The sequence below is a fragment of the Ciconia boyciana genome, chromosome 2 (assembly GCF_034638445.1).
Source record: "Ciconia boyciana chromosome 2, ASM3463844v1, whole genome shotgun sequence".
In the NCBI taxonomy this organism is placed as follows: Eukaryota; Metazoa; Chordata; class Aves; order Ciconiiformes; family Ciconiidae; genus Ciconia; species Ciconia boyciana.
In genome coordinates this window covers 14,473,566-14,490,090 of record NC_132935.1, presented here as the reverse complement: position 1 = coordinate 14,490,090, position 16,525 = coordinate 14,473,566, and the positions used below count along the sequence as shown (strand labels likewise).

Genomic DNA, 16,525 nt, shown 5'->3' with positions numbered 1-16,525 from the left:
CGCTGGAAGAGACAAACAGCAGGTCCACCTCATCTAGCAGGATGTGTCTCAATGTCTCATTATTTTATACACCTACTTTTTGGCTTCCATGATCAAGAAATCCCAGGGATCACTGATTAGTTGCCAAGGAAAGCAAAACAGAAGCCGGACTGTTCAACAACCATGATGACAAACCCACAAACTCCCTCGGGATCAGTTATTGGCCTCTGAGTGCTGGGGAGAGAGCACCTGGGAGCCAGCCTCCCGGAGATACTGCCGTCCTCTTCGGAGCCGGCGGGCATGGGTCACCTACTGGCACTTTCACGACTGGCAGTAAACTCATCTTCCTACTGAATAGACTCGGAGATCAATGGAAAAGCTCTGTGTAAGGGATGGGAAGAAATAACAACTTCAGCATAACTCTCCCTGATTCCTACTATAGGAAAACAGGAATTTCCATCAGCAGAAACGCATGTGAAAGCTGGAAGTGACAAGAGGGTATTAAAATAGCAGTATCTGCGCATACAACTTAAGCACTAAAGCCCAGCCTCAGCACCTACCAACACTGAGCTGGGGCACCTACGCTGGCAGCCCATCACCCAAGGCTCCCGCTGTGGCTGTAATTTGCAATTTGCTGCAATACAAGTGACTACAGAAGGTGCAGGAGAGAGCAGCTTCAAAGATACCAGCTGAAAATCTTGCTTCTTGATTAACAGCAGGTCAGGCCAGATCAGAGCTGTAAGACTGAAATCCAATTTGCAGACCCGCTGATAAGGGAGGGAAAGCCCAGCACTGAGCACAGCACAACAGCCAGGCAGGAAAAAGGGTCTCGAGGTTGTCACTGGCTCCAAGCCATAACACAAAGACTGCACGGACAAGGAGCATGGCAGGAAACTGAAACCCTTGCATATCAACTTTCTTTGGCAGATCTCAAGGGTGTTAAAATTGCTCTGCAACATTATTTAGCGGCAGCTTGGATGTCAGCACTAACATACCTTTACAAACAGACACACGTAAAACATGGTTAACTGTTTGCCCTCCTCTGCAGCACTCACACTGCTCTTCCTTTCCCTTTAGTCTGTGACACATTTCTTGGAGCACCTCTCTTTCTCCATCTCGTTAGTGCCTTGATTTTTCTCTTTTTTGCAAAAATATTCACAAAAAATAAGTAAAGTCTGCTGCAGTTTTCATTCTCTTGGTTCATCGCTTTGCTTGTTGGTTGGCTTCTTTCTCCATTTCTGAATTTGTTTTCCTCCCTTCCCTCCATGCATTTCTCAAGGCAATTTCTTCTTCTTGTTTCCCCTCCCCTGAATAATTTCCATTTCCTTTGCTCTTATTTCTATTCCTCAGCTCAATCCTCTACAGTTGAAGCTGGCTGGAAAAATCAAAATTCTTTGACTTTTTCAAAACTCCCCTAACTGAAGCAGTGGCTGAAAAAAACCTCAAAATACAACACAAAAACCCACCAGCATATCTTCTTTTTCTCCATTAACTCATTATTTAAATATTTTCACAGAAAAGAAAGACTTTGGTTAAAAGTGTGTTAATCAAAAATCCAGCTGAAAGCATTCTGCCAGCTTTGGTTACCGCCACCTCCATGCCACCCGCATCCTTCCTCGTCACCCACTCACCGTGACACATTTTATTCCTGTCAGGTCACATTCAGTCCCGTTCACACATAGACACACGAACATACACAAAGTTTTATTTACACTCACATATCTGCATGCAGGCACAGACACTTTTTTTGAGTAACACATGCAGGAGCTTTGCCCATTCCCATTTGATTTGTGCTGGAGATGGGAAGGACACCAGGAGCTCACCTGTCCAGAAGGATGGGGAGGGGAGAAAGCCCCATGTTGTTATGTCACAGGGGAAAAGATGCGACTTGTTTTTCAAGAAAATGAGACATGACTAATCCCAGATTCACCAGGACCTGCACAAATTAAAGGTCAGTCACAACATGCCATAACTATCCAGTTCTACACTGGTATCTCAAATACCCTGCAGGAAAACTCAGCGGTTTCCACTGTGTCCCCAAATCCTGGCACATTCTCCCAGCAATTCACTTCTCAAATGTCACCCAGATACTACAGCAGGTCCTCAGGACATTAGAAAGCTATTTTAACATGATCTAACCTGAAGTAAATAAAAGTAAATGAACATCCAAAGTTCAATCTAGTTTGTTGATGTGTTTATGTAAATGAATACCCTTGAGGTTGCCCTGAAGAAAATGGCCTTTGAGTTGTTTGGTGGGGTTTTTTTTCTTCCAAAAAGCTTAGCTGGTGATTTGACAAAAGAGACTAAAACGCCCCTCTTTCTTTACAGAAGGCACAGTCCTACAGAGGTGTCTGATCTCAGTGACCTTCCAAGAAGGCTGAGAAGAAACTGAGGCTAAGATATAAGTTGGTACGACCGAGAGCAAAATCAATGACCTATTTGGCTGGTGAAGAGTTTCACAAATGATGGAAAATAACTATTCCTAATAATAAAGTAACAAAATAAAAATTTCACCCTTTCTGCCTAGAGGCTTCAGAGCTCCAGCTCCTACAGGGTTGGCAAACTGCCCCTTAGCAAGACAGATGATTGCAGCTTCCAATGCACCAGCAATTGCAGAGGTGCCCCAAAAGCAGATCATGTAGGTGACAGAGGACTGTCAGACAGCCCAGCCTGAACCAATTATTAACTCTAGCAGTTAATGATTTGCCCCAAAATTCTGTTAGATGAGAAGAAATGCAGTCTTAGGGGTCTCTCATCTGACATCCTGTGCTGGTTTCGGTTGGGATAGAGCTAATTTTCTTCCTAGTAGCTGGTATAGTGCTGTGTTTTGGATTTTGTGTGAGAATAATGTTGATAACACACTGATGTTTTAGTTGTTGCTAAGTAATGTTTACACTAGCCAAGGACTTTTCAGCTTCCCATGCTCTGCTAGGTGCACAAGAAGCTGGGAGGGGACACAGCTGGGACAGCTGACCCCAACTGACCAAAGGGCTATTCCATACTATAGGACATCATGCTCAGTATATAAAGCTGGGGAAGAAGAAGGAAGGGGGAGACATTCAGAGTGATGGCGTTTGTCTTCTCAAGTAACCGTTACGTGTGATGGAGCCCTGCTTTCCTGGAGATGGCTGAACACCTGCCTGCCCATGGGAAGCAGTGAATGAGTTCCTTGTTTTGCTTTGGTTGTGTGTGTGGCTTTTGCTTTCCCTATTAAACTGTCTTTATCTCAACCCACAAGTTTTCTCACTTTTACTCTTCTAATTCTCTCCCCCACCCCACCTGGGGAGAGTGAGCGAGCGGCTGGGTGGGGCTTAGTTGCCAGCTGGGGTTAAACCACGACACACCCCTAGCCCTGAATGCATTTACCATAGCTACCAAGGAGGGTCCCACAGCCATGCAACTCTTAGAAAGGACATGTTAATATATCAAGAAGAAAGAGGCCTTCCTCATCACCCAGCCATTCATCCATCCCACCACTCCACTCCTCTCCCCCACATCCCAACTTCTTCCCTCTTCTAGCCTCAGAGCATTGAAGGCCATGTTGTAAATGCCTTTTTAGCTAAATCACCTAACTTCTCTCAGCTTGAAAAGAAAGAACAGTAGATAAATCTCAAGTGCCGCCTACTTGTTCATCCCTTCCAGTAAACAGCAGATCTGGGGGCACATTAGCGGTTACAGTACTATAAATAAACAAGAATACGACAAGAAACATCCAACTTTACACAAAAGGAGGATTTGGATCCATAACAGTAAAATAGTTTGGAGCTAAGGTTAAAAACCCACATTTGCCTTGATCTTAAATTCAGTACTCTCTGTAGGCAAGGATGTAAAGGGCTTCACAGTGGTAGATCATCCTTCTATAACAGACCATGCACACTGCAATAGCCTAGCACAACAGGGTGGTTTTAAGGGTGAGGGGAGAGTCAACCAGAGTTTCACCCTGATTATTGTCATTTTTGTTCTTTTCTGGATTTGAATTACATCCTTTCGAGTTGCTTTACTTTAATGTTGGATTGTTGGTTTCTTCCCTAGTTTAACAGTAATCTAAACAGATAATAAACACAGCCCACCAGGAAAAAAAACACTAACAAAAATTCTTGATATAAATCAGGACTTTGACTCTAGCAGGCTCAATGACTTCTTCAAAGAACTTATTGATATTCAAATAGCAAAACATGTCTGTACCAATAATGATAATTAAGTGCTATATGCCTTTCATCCAAGGATCTCAAGCTGTAGCTCACAACAACACTACGACTTAAGTACGGTCTCTCCATTTCACAGAGATTTTGTCTACAGCCAGAGAGCAGCTCAGTAACAGCACGAGGAGCAAGGCACAAATTCCTTGGGGAGGTGTGGAGAAGGATCTTTTATACTGGTAATGCGCCCATTATAGTATCTTTACCTTTGCTCTATCCCCCATGCATACATAAGTAAGTCCTTTGTCTTTCTTTTGCCCACCTACAATACATGCTAACAGAAAAAAGACCCAAGTTTCCTAAACCAGAGGCCAGTCCTGCTAAATCTGTACTGTCCATCAGGAAGGGAAGATTTCCGCCTCCCAGGAAGCCCCACAGAACCACTGGGGTCCACCCATGGCTGACGCAGCTCCAGCGTGCTGCAGCGGTGTCAGCATGGTGATGGAAATGGTCCATCACCTCCTTAGTCCTGGGTCCAGGGCTCAGCCTTTGCCCATCCATGCTTCTACCAGTAGCCAGTGTCGTTGGCTGAGCCCAGTGTTATCAAACTACCTCTTAAGAGGCAAGAGGCAAAAACCAAGATAAACGGGACCTATGCACTACAAGGGCAGCCGTAACTCCTTCTTGGTACCATGTTCACTCCCCGTGGCAGTGCCCTGCCCTCTGCAAGCCCCACACCAGGTGGGAGCTGGGGGACTGCTCGGGGGATCTGCTCATGACTCGGGGGATCTGCTGCCTTGTCAGCAGGGAAAAAAACTGGGCTGCAAAGCTGCACGCCTAAACCACACTGCTCTTCGAGGAGAATCCAGCCTTTGCTTTGTGTACCAGTGGCTGCTCATGCCTGGCAACATCAAAGTATGGTCCTGTTTACCAAGCAGGAAACAGGCAGGGTGGAGGCATGAGCCAGGCCACGCTTTCATCAACAAGACATCCAGACTCTTCTGCACTGCCTAATACTTGCCTCCCTGCCCCCTTGGTTGCCCTTAAATTACATCAGCGTGAGCTTGAAGAGGTGCAGGAGCTAAATGTCTGTCATTCCTTCGAGGAGAGGAGAGGAGAGGGGAAGGGGAAGTAGAATAGAATATTTCAGTTGGGAGGGACCTAACGATCATCTAGTCCAACTGCCTGACCAATTCAGGGCTGAACAAAAGTTAAAGCACGTTATTAAGATCATTGTCCAAGTGCCTCTTAAACACTGACAGGCTTGGGGCATCAACCACCTCTCTAGGAAGCCTGTTCCAGTGTTTGGCCGCCCTCTCGGTACAGAAATGCTTCCTAATGTCAAGTCTGAACACGTCAAGTTTTGTATTCCTTTTAAAGAAAAATAGTTGTGCTTTTGATCAGCAGTGAAACTGGGAGTGTTGGCAGGTCCCAAACTACATGAGGTCATCTTTCGTAGAGATTTACTGAAAAGGCATGGAGTTTTTACTAGTACTCCAGACATCACCTATATAAATAATCAATCAGCCTCACAGCTGAAAATGCATCAGAAAAACATTCAAGAAGTCAATTTTTGGACAGTGCTGTGCTATACTAATGTCACATCTCCCTGACTTCTACTTGAAGATGCTTGTCTTTTTATTTCATCTTCACGCTCTTCTGCTAACTTATGTTTGTTATCAGCATTCACGGCTCAAGCTTTTTGGTGCAAGGACTGGTTTTTACTATGTCATATTAAATCTGGTTGAAACTCATTTTTTATTTTAAAGAAGTTTCAACTTCTTTACTTTTGTTTTCATGCCTTATTGTAACAAAAAACAAATGCATCCAAATTCACCAGAATTTGTTTTGTATTTAAGATTTTGAAATGTCATTTCAGAATCACACACAGACACTTCATGCTTACATAAATTACATAAATTACATGCTTATACACCAATTACAATTCAGAATATTAAATCTCACTGACCCTGTTACTGTGCATTACTGACATATTATTAAATAACATAAGAAAAATTTTTTAAAAAGAATGTGTGCAAAAAGGAAACAATTTGGGGAGCGACAGCTTTGCAATAAATCTTGCAAATACTTCTTTCAGTGAATCAGTATTTCCCAATGCAGAAAAAAAATATCTAAGCAATGAAGCAGCTTACGTCTATAGCTGCCTTTGGAGAAAGCAGGTCTCAGTCTGTCTCGTACCTCCCCATCATCCGGGGAAGCTCAGGTAATTCCTAGCCGCAGCTCAGTGTGCAGAGCCCAGAACGAATGCATTCCAGCACAGTTCTTCAACCACCTTTAAAATGTACCTGCTGAATTTTGTCTTCTGATCATAATTCTCAGTGCAACCCTGAAATGGACAACAGATAAGAAAAGTTCCTTATCTGCTTCTCTGTGTGTCCTTGGTGTGAAGTCTATGAACTGCACCCGTACTTACTGCGGTGCTGCAGCTGGCAGCCGGCACCACCCTGCTGGGAATCTGTCCGTGGCTCATTTTTCCTAGCTTCAAAACGAAAGCAAACCTTTCCCATCAGAGGGCCAAACCCTGCCAACGAGTAACTCGATCGTTAAGACTGGATCCCTGCTGAAGTTCCCTGTATGGATCACACTGCTTTGGACACTGGAAAAACGTGACCTGTGCACACTAAGTGCTGGCAGGATCAGGCCCACGCTTCCCAGGTTTGGCTGAATGAAGTGCAAACAGGATTTTAGAGCAACTTCAAAAGCAGAAGAAAAAACTTTTTCAGTCCACGCAGCACGGCCTCATTCCTACAGGGAATGTTGTGTCTCCTGTTCTGAGCAAGGAAGTATCTTTGTACCCAAGACTTTAAAAGCACCAACAGAACAAATTTCACCTCGGAGACCTATTTTCTTTTTTTTTCTTCCTATTCCTTAATATCATCACCAGAAACTGATGAAAAGCTTTTTGCACCGCAGTAAGATTTACTGCTTATCGGTATTACTAGTTGTGACCATTCCCACGCATCCCTTCACTAGGAGGAGATGTTCCGCTGTGAGGCCTGACGTGAACTTCTAGCACTGCCACCAAGGACACTTATCAGTGAAAAAGCAGGCAAATGACAGATTTAAGTGGTAATCATTTTAATCTAGTTTATTTCAGCCTAAAATATAACGATGGCCCCTGTGTAGAGAGGAGAATGACATAGATGCCACTAAGATGCTCTGCATCTTTTCTCCTATTGCCGTGTTTGTTCTATTAAAAAATATTCTTCTGCATACTGAGGCTTTGTATTAAGGATTTTATCCTTGAAAATCAGGTAACAGGGAAGACAATTCCCTCCCTTCTTCAGAGTGAACCCACAGGCAGGTTAGGTGAAGGAGACATCTGAGAACTGCTGGCTCTAACAGCGCCAAACTTCATTCCTGCTCTGAAATAACGGGCTCATCAAACTATCTGACGGTGGACACTGACTTAAGACTCTCTTAACTGGGGCCAGTCTTCAAGGAGAAGCAGAAATCCTATGCAGGGCTACCAGCTCTAGTAGGAAGACCAGATGTGTAACTTCCTCCGTGCCCGTTAAACCCACATTTCACCCCAGCTTTCTAAGAACTGGAGATGATTCAATGCCAACAAGCAGGTTATTTCCTCCTGGGTCCTTTAACATAGGTATCTTCTCATGCTGAATGTCAAACCAGTTCAGCCTGGTCCCACAAAGCTGCTGTGACATGACCTCCAGCCTGCGCTGGAGAAACATCTGCACTGGAAAACTCATGCTTTCTATGTCCATGCTTGGTCTTAGATGACAATTAGCTCAGCTATAGTCCAAAGGAGCCCTTTTATGGACAGCATATGCTCTGGCAGCCTGCCAGAGGTGCTCTTCTAAAGTCATCCAGCAAAATGACACCATCAGTTATAAGATCTATGTGTGTCAGGTCACTGGGTTAATAAAACAGAAGTGTCATAAGCATGTAAGGACATGGTTTGGGCTCTGCTGTGAACAAAGATCAAATTATTTTTGTGGAATCAGATTACTATCTTGGGATATATTCCAGTGGGAAAGGGTCACTGCATATTAATAGCATTTCTACTGGGAAATATCAGTTCCAGTATTCAGAATTGTCAAAACCCCTGAAATTGGTAAAAACCCGAATCGATGGGATGCTACTATTACACTGCAGCTAGCATGATGGTGAGGTACTGTGAGCTTGGATGGAAAAATCCAGCTTAGATGGTACACTGCACTGTGTTGGACTACAGTGAAAATCAGAAGTCACTTTTTCCACAGGAAATGACAGTAACACAAAATGAAAACCATGATAATAAGCAGTATGACTCTCCCACGCGTTACTTCCTAGTAACACCTACGAACGCACACATTTGTAGCACACTTCAAAGAAGTTAGCTCCATCACAGAGTATCATGAACAGCGAGTGTGTGTCCTTCTGAATCAGTCCTCCTGGCCTTCAAACAAAACTGAAGACCAGGTGAGTGACAGAGGCTGAGAACTACAATACGGTCAAAAAAAGAAGGGAAAAATGCTGAAAGAATTAAGCCCGACATGCGCAAAGCATTGTTACATTGTGCTGATTCAAATAATGCAACCTGCATGGGTATTTTTAAAATACATTCCATGGCAGAGAGAACCACAAACTCTCGGGCTAGTGATACAGCTGTCAAACCGCTTAAACTACACAGATATATGTGAAAAAAAAGTGGCCCATATCAATAACCATCTTGATTTAAACTTGAGAAAGACTGCTAGGATAATTGCTGTTTTACTATTGCACTTCCGTAGTGGTCAGTTATCACTGACTATGGTGCTAACAACTTGGTGAGATGAAGAGCAGAAGCAAAGTAAAGCAATACTAAACAATAAAGCATGGGGAAGGGGGAAATCTTTAAAAGAAGGTCACACAAATATAAAAAAGAAAGAAGGAAAATTACACAGATACTGATAACACTTCTGAATTGCAGTGCAAGAGATTACAGGGGAACCCATCCTCCCCAAACCCCCTTCTGCTCTCCCCTCTTCTCCTTATCCTTCTCTGCAAATGAAAATGTAACTTTTATTTATGCCTATACGTAAGTGCTGAGAATCAAAGGCATTCCACCCAGCTTCTGGGTAAGCCAGCACACGGCAGAAAAATAAAAAGGCCATTATTTGTATGGAAGAATCAGTCTGTATTACTGCCTTGACTGGTCCCTTTTTATTAGCAGCTGTTAAGAGCAGGGATCAGAGAGTGTATTGGTGTTGTGCAGCTGTTCCACGTGTTATATATAAGGGCTCATCCTATTTTTAACGTTATGAAAAAAGAACCAAGAAGTCACAGAAATTCCCCATTAATGTGTTGTAAGTGGAACTTTTCTCCTATTCTTGACTTTAGTGCCCAGAACTGAATGGACAAAACGGGCCATTCTTAAAATAATATTCATTAAAAAAGAAAAGAAAATGCAATTTAGTGGAATTAGATTAAGCCAGCCCAGAAGATGTAACCAATTAGTGTGTACAGTGTCTTTTCCTTCAAAAGCAGACACTTAATCAGGATGAAAACAAACCCCTGTGATTCTATTTCTAATAAACGTTGGATTACCACATTGAAGAGTTTCTCTAGCACAACCCAAAAGCTGAACCCAGCACCATGCAGCTCAGACACCACCGCCCACCCTTCCCAAACCAGTGCTCACGTGCCCCTTGCTGGGTTGCTGTGTGCAGCCAGAGCTCATCACCACCTCCTCCTCACCAACCCCAATGCTGAAAAGGTCAACAATGATTCAACGCAAAGGCAAAATCCCAGCACTGGGCAACTCCTTCGCTCACCTGTTTTCGGGGTCTGACACCGTCATGTTGCGCGTCACGTAGCACATCTTGAGCGGTATCGTCTTCTTGTCTCTGTGGATGGAGAGCGAAAGCTGCGACAGGGGGTCAGCAGAGGCACAACCCAGGCGGGGAGATTCGGGGGGAGGCGTCTCCCACCCAATTTCTGAAACAGGAGAGCCTTTCTTCACATAGGGGGTTGCTTCTCTCATGTATTTCACTATGGGGGGAAAAAAAAAAAAGAAAAAGCAATAAATAAATGGATATTCAGTAGTTGTATCCCATGTGAGTTCACTGAACTGTTACCAAGCCTCAGCACTGTTTATTATTTCTACTCGTCCAGCATCATGGCATTGGAAGCTGTGCAAACACAGAAGATGGAGATCTGACTGCTGCCCATCTCAGTATGGTGCGATGAGTAAAACGAGTGAAAAGAGCAGAATAGGCAAAATAAGAACATATAGCTAGTGTAAGGCCAGGAGAGCCATTCGACCTCTATTTGACAGGCTACAAGTCCTCATGCTGCAATTCCTATGTACAGAAACTGTGAGCTGGCTGAGGTGTAGGGAATTTTTTAAGAAAGACATTCAACCAAGGGACAGGGAATCTATTATTCCCCTATCTAAAATGTTCCAGCGATACTCCCAGTGCTGCAAACTCACATCTCGCTTCTGGTTCATGCTTGTCAGTGTCCCTGCACTGATCTCAACAGCTATTTCTGCTTGCTGGGAAGCAGTTTTAGCCGATCTACTTGAACCTATATATATGGAGTAAACAAAACCCAATTCACCTCTTAGGCTTCTCTTGGGGAAACAAAATTGAGTTCAAGCCTTTCACGAGAGTGGAATTGTCAGATTAGACCTCTTCTCGGCCTCTTCCAATGCTTTTCTCCAGTATGGATAGGAAAAGTGAATGTAGGATTCCCAAATGATCTTAATGTATGCAAAAATCAATACCTCATTTACACTCATACTTCATATTCCCCTCTTTATGCAGGCAAATATTGCAACATTTTCCCTGTTTTTTAATTCTTTGGCAGTTCAAGATCATTTTTGCTTTTGCTTTTCGTGTGCTTAGCAAATCTGCCAGCCAGTCTCCTTCTCCTTCACAAACCTGACAGAGCTCAATCAAGAAAAGACCTCACATTTAAGTACCCTGGTTAAACATATATATCCAATGTACACAGCTTTGGCTGCCTAACTGGCTATTGCCACTTGATTGTACCCGCTTGATTGCACCTGTGACTCATACAGTGACGACATGAACCAAAAGGGCAGGAGGCACTGTGAACTTATTTGGGGAAATTATTAAAATGCTGTGAGAGAAGATTTCAAGGAAACGGTGCAGATCATCATGTTAGCTCGGCTGAAGAAGCTGGGAACGACTGAATAACAAAAAGATGGGTAAATTACAAAAGGGCATTGTGGCGAAGGAGGTTAAATTAGGGAAAGTGGACTGAAGTTTTTAAGTTCAAAGTGAAAGCAAGGGAAGTATTCAGAGAAGTGGAGAAGAACAATGGTGTTTCTGTCAAAACCACAGGCAAGGTGGGTAATTTCAGCAGCACTATTTTCAAGGCACTTCATAACAGCTTTACCAAGAGAGATATCTGTGCAAAACTAGAGTCCAGGCTCTGTGAACATCTATTGCCACCTTTCCTCTAAAACACCTTAGTGTACATCTTGCCATTACTCACTCTCTCCTTTTTAAAAAATCTGTTAACCTCAATATTAAGGACTTCTGTGTTTAGGTATTTTACAGGATATTCCTCTGTGAGAAGGATTGTTTGTGATTTATCAGAAATGCTGTCCTACCCAACACTGCTGTTTTGATTTCTTTGCCCCATACTATTCTGAGTAATTTTTGAAATTCATTTCTTCCCTGCTCAGGGAAGGGTTGGCACAAGACTCTACCAGACTTCCAGAAACTATTTAAGGCAAAGGGTGTTGAGATTGATTTTTTTTTATCTTTTTGTAGACACTTACCTGGAGTCCATTATCTAAAAAACTGTGTCACCTAACTCTCAAAACCAGTGCTTATCCTTGGGCACTCCATAAATTATCTGATTTTCAAAGGTGCTGAGAATGAGCAGTTTTAGCCACTGCCATAGAGATACTGGTTTTAGCAGTCAGCATCTCAGTTTGGATGTACTCATAGCCTTTGGGAAACAGAGAGACTGAACACATACAGATGTGGTGAATCTATTCCTGTTTACACTGAACAAATATGACTTTGGCATTCACTTAGATGGGAGGAACAGCTGAAGCTGTAAAAATCATGTTTGACTGCAAACAAAATTTTGTTCCCTTTAAAATTAGAGATTATCAATTAATCTGTTGAAAAAAGTAACCCAGTCAGCTTTTGAACTCCGTTACAGTGACATGCCAGCAAATGTGATGCTAAATAAAGGTCCAGGTCTCAATAGTGTAGCTATTGCATCTGTGCTATTTTCATCCTTTTTCAGCTGCAGCTATATGCATTCAACCTGAGCATCTTTTAATTAAGGAAAGGAGAGAGGGGCAGGGGGAGGAAGGAAGCTGAAGTGAAAAAATTGGCTCTAAATCTAAGCAGGAACACAACATGTGAATTTAATTCCCCAAAGATGGGGACAGAAGAAAAGAGCCGTCGCTTCCATGTGCCAAGAAGCCAAGTTTCCATGCGACGCACCGGTGAATTCATGGCAGGCAGCTGCACTGTTTCAGAAACTCCTGTGAAAGAGGAAGCAGGAGCAGGAGGAGAGAGCAGAAACACAACCATCTTTCCACAAACTGAGTCTCAAACACAGCAAAAGCCAAGAAAATTACCTTGAGGAAAAATGTCCTACGAAAACTCCTGCCAACTTCTGAACTCCCAGACATCTAGTTTCTACTGTCTCTCAACAGGAGATGGTTGCTCAGCCCCCGAGACTTACATGAATAGAGACCCATTGATATACTGGTAAACTGCTGAACACCATCTTCCTACAAAATTCTACACGAGAATTAAAAAATAAAGTGAATATAGGTTTTCTGTAAAAGAAAAACGGATTTTGGTAGTTTTCTACTAATTACTTCCTACTGCCCACTGAATACAAGCACAGCTCTCTAGATTCATTGCTGAATTCTGCTGGGTTTTACAAACCAGACTTTATGGCTCTCGCATATTCAAATGTGTTTCATATTTTACAAGTCCCCAAATGGATACATATAAATGCACAAATGGAATATGGGAGTGGAACAGGTGGCAGAACTTGATCCATTTATATAATTTTTTGTTTTATTTAAATTTCAGAGCCACTGTTTTCCATTTGCCCCATCAACATCCATAATTACATGTCCATAACCAAAGCCCAGTTTACGAATTTAGCAGAAATAAGGCACACGCTGTTCAGATGATTTATAAGTTTTATCAGCAATTATTTCCTATTTACCTCTAAACTCTAGATGCAAATACTGCAGAACACTCTGTTTTATAGCAATGCACCAGTAACCCTACTACACACACAGCAATTTATGGTGACCCCACACGCACCTACATTTTGCAGTTTTCCATTAACCAGTCCTTAATCCATCTAGTAGAAAACAAGTTGATACTAGTATGTATTATAGGCATATTCCTATTCCACACTGCACTATCCAAGAATCTTGAATGCAGCGATGTTAATGTATAACTGAAGTTATACAATTCACTTCCCTCATCAAGTTTTAAAACCAGAAAAAATATGATACAGACTATTGGACATTAAAGTAATAATGTGGATAATATTCTCTTCTCAGACCATTACACTCAAGAGCTAGATTTCCCTTTGGATACAGTAGCACAAATCCAGCTACCAACTGAAAAACAAAGCAGCTGTAGAGAAAACTGTTTTTATATATTGCCAATGAAACTACCTAATGGATTAAAACCCCAAAACATTTAATAAAATTAAATAAGGCATGCAACTGTATAACAACTCTGAGTTATGTATAACTATTCTATAGGCATGTATATATATGCCTTCAGAATAGATACATATGTACAATATATATTAAAAAGTTATATATCTATTTATATAAAAATCCTACATTCTTTAACGCTACCAGAATGTACTCTGCAAACATAGAAACCAACATGCAAGGACTGAGAAAGAATTCTAATGGTTTCATTATTATAACTCAATTTACTGATAGACTGTAATTTCAGTCGAGAGTTGTCTAAACTCATCTATTTGATGCTATAGCTCAGCCTCAGAGATCCTTATATTCAGTACTAATTAATGATCCATGCCCTTTTGGTGCACCACTAATTAGAAACTGCGGTCAAGCAATTAAAATTCCAATCTCCGGAGTGCCCCTCCCCACAAAGAGAAGAGGAAGGGAAGTGGCAATCAAATGAATTAATCCACTGATACACATTGAAATACTTTGCATTTATTTTTTGATCTGCAAGACAGGCAACGTAGCTTCCAAAAAGCACTTCATTTATAGGCACTTCTGCCAAGTCCCAAGTCTCCACAATTAATCCTTTGTTACTGTTCACAGATGACTTGGGGTTTTGGGGGGGGGAAGAAGCAGGCTTTTAATGAGAGAAATACTACAGACCAACGTGGCCAGGTTCTTGGCCAGACGCAGTTGTGAGGAACTGGGACTCTTCTGACACATTCAAACTGTTTCCTAGGAGGGAAGACAAAGACCACTGAAGAGAAGCCAGCACTCCCGAGCAAAGCTCTTTCATTACTATAGGAATGAGGACAGGATGTGTACGTTTACAATATGAAAGCAAAAGGAACAACATGCCCGAATCTGCTCAAAGAAAGATGATCAAGGAATTCCCCTTTGCAGGGGAAAAGCACAGAGTCTCCTCTTTATGCATTCATTCTCTCCTAAGTAAGTACTCAGAGACAACTATGAAAGGTAAGTAGAAAACATCACCCAGAAACTTCTTGAGGCTATTTTCAAAGGATGCGCTAGCGTTACTGATACCTATACCCAAAAAAGACAAGTTTTCCAAAGTTCCCCTAAATCCATCTTCACCTGGTCTGGTTTCTGCCAGGGTGAAGGATGGCCCAGAGAAGAGGGGTTAGGCAAGTCCTCCACCGTACTTAAGACGTTTTAAGACTGCATGTAGGGATGAACCTTTAGAGTCACTCAAGCCCACAAACTGAACATGAGGAGATCAACTGCTTTTATCAGCTTATTCAGTATGAAGTGGGTGTTTGACTCATCTGTGCTGAAGCAAGTACACGAGACCATCGGCAATGGTATTGTGGGCAGCATGGCATACAAAAACTTTTCTTGCAAAAATGATTCTTGGTTAGTTTGAGAAGAGCTGCTAATGCAGAACTAGAGGACACCCAACCTGCAGGTACACAGTTCCCACCTGGAAAGGAGGAAACAAATGCAGTCAAACACTTCTCAGGTTGTAGATAGCATCACTACAAGTCCAAGTTAATAACTCAGAGCCATCTAACGGCTGCTGAAGCTATACTGTCCCAAGAAAAAAAAGTGGACAGTAGCAAAACCTAGAAGTAATCACTGCAGGTATGTGGCCTTCAGAAGGGCAGATCAGCCAAGCAAGTCAATCACTCAGCACCGTTGTTTCGTTTTGCTTCATGAAACATTAAAACACAGAATTTGCAGCCTAGCAAAGGCACAAACCAAAATGTCCCAAATGGTTTCAAAGTTAGTTGTAACTGAAAGGAGAAGTCTTGCCATAAAATTTATAAACTGTGCCCAAGCAATGCCAACATAAATGCAGAGTATTTTACACTATTGTCAATGGAACTGAGATTAACAGAGCTGGAGAAAGGTCTACTGTATTAAAATTAATTCAGTATCATGATAGCAGAATTTGCCTGCTAGGTTTTATGTTAGAGATCAAATTTCCACTAAACTGAAGCAAATCGCACACACTACAGTGAAGACGTGTATAAAAAAGAGATGAGAATCTGTCCAGCTGCTGGTGCCATCATCGAAACTAAGACCCAAATACTTGAAGAAAAGAATTTATGATCAGATTATCTATGAAGATGTGTTGCATGACCCTTTCAACAACTTTAATGTGGGCATAAACCAAAAACCAGTCAACAATACTGCTTGTGCATGTTTCCACTCCATTTCCTACAGAAACATCTGTTACTACGTTCAGACAAGTAACGTCCATTAACATCATCTGCTTTCCCCTGTGCTGAAAGGGATCTGAAATAGTAAACCTCCTGATCTGCCAAGAGCATCAGATCTCCACCTCTGGGAAATGATACAAATCAGTTAAAATAAACACCTTGTGAGAATACAAATCCTCTTTACGCTTTGGCTATTTCTCACACTGTAGTGAGACTAAGTTGAATTTACCATTTTCTGCTGTTTTAAAATTAATTCAGCTGAATTCAGTATATGTTGCTTCATCCATTAAAAAGACAGGCTTGGATATAAATTGTAAGGTTTTTAAAATCCTTTTTAAAATATAGTCAATGTATGTATTTATTATACTTTTTATTTGGAATAGATGAATGAGTGTTTTGAAAGAGAAACTTCAGAAGACAAACATGCCTGTAAGATAAAGTTTACCTGAAGGGAAGGCATTAGCAATTGGTGCCAAAAGGCTGTTGGTGAGCAACCAGGCTTCAAGTGGGCTACAAGCTTTCAGTGAGTTACAAACAGGCTGGATGAAAAAGAT

General features: G+C 42.0%; 1 protein-coding gene across 1 annotated transcript in view; it reads right to left on the bottom strand.

Moving 5' to 3' along the window:
* Window positions 1-16,525, bottom strand: part of SNTB1 (syntrophin beta 1) — a 116,623-nt gene that overhangs the window by 47,656 nt on the left and 52,442 nt on the right. Inside the window, exon 2 of the mRNA XM_072851164.1 lies at window positions 9,896-10,112. Coding sequence (XP_072707265.1) covers window positions 9,896-10,112 — 217 coding nt within the window. The remainder of the gene's footprint in view (window positions 1-9,895; window positions 10,113-16,525) is intronic.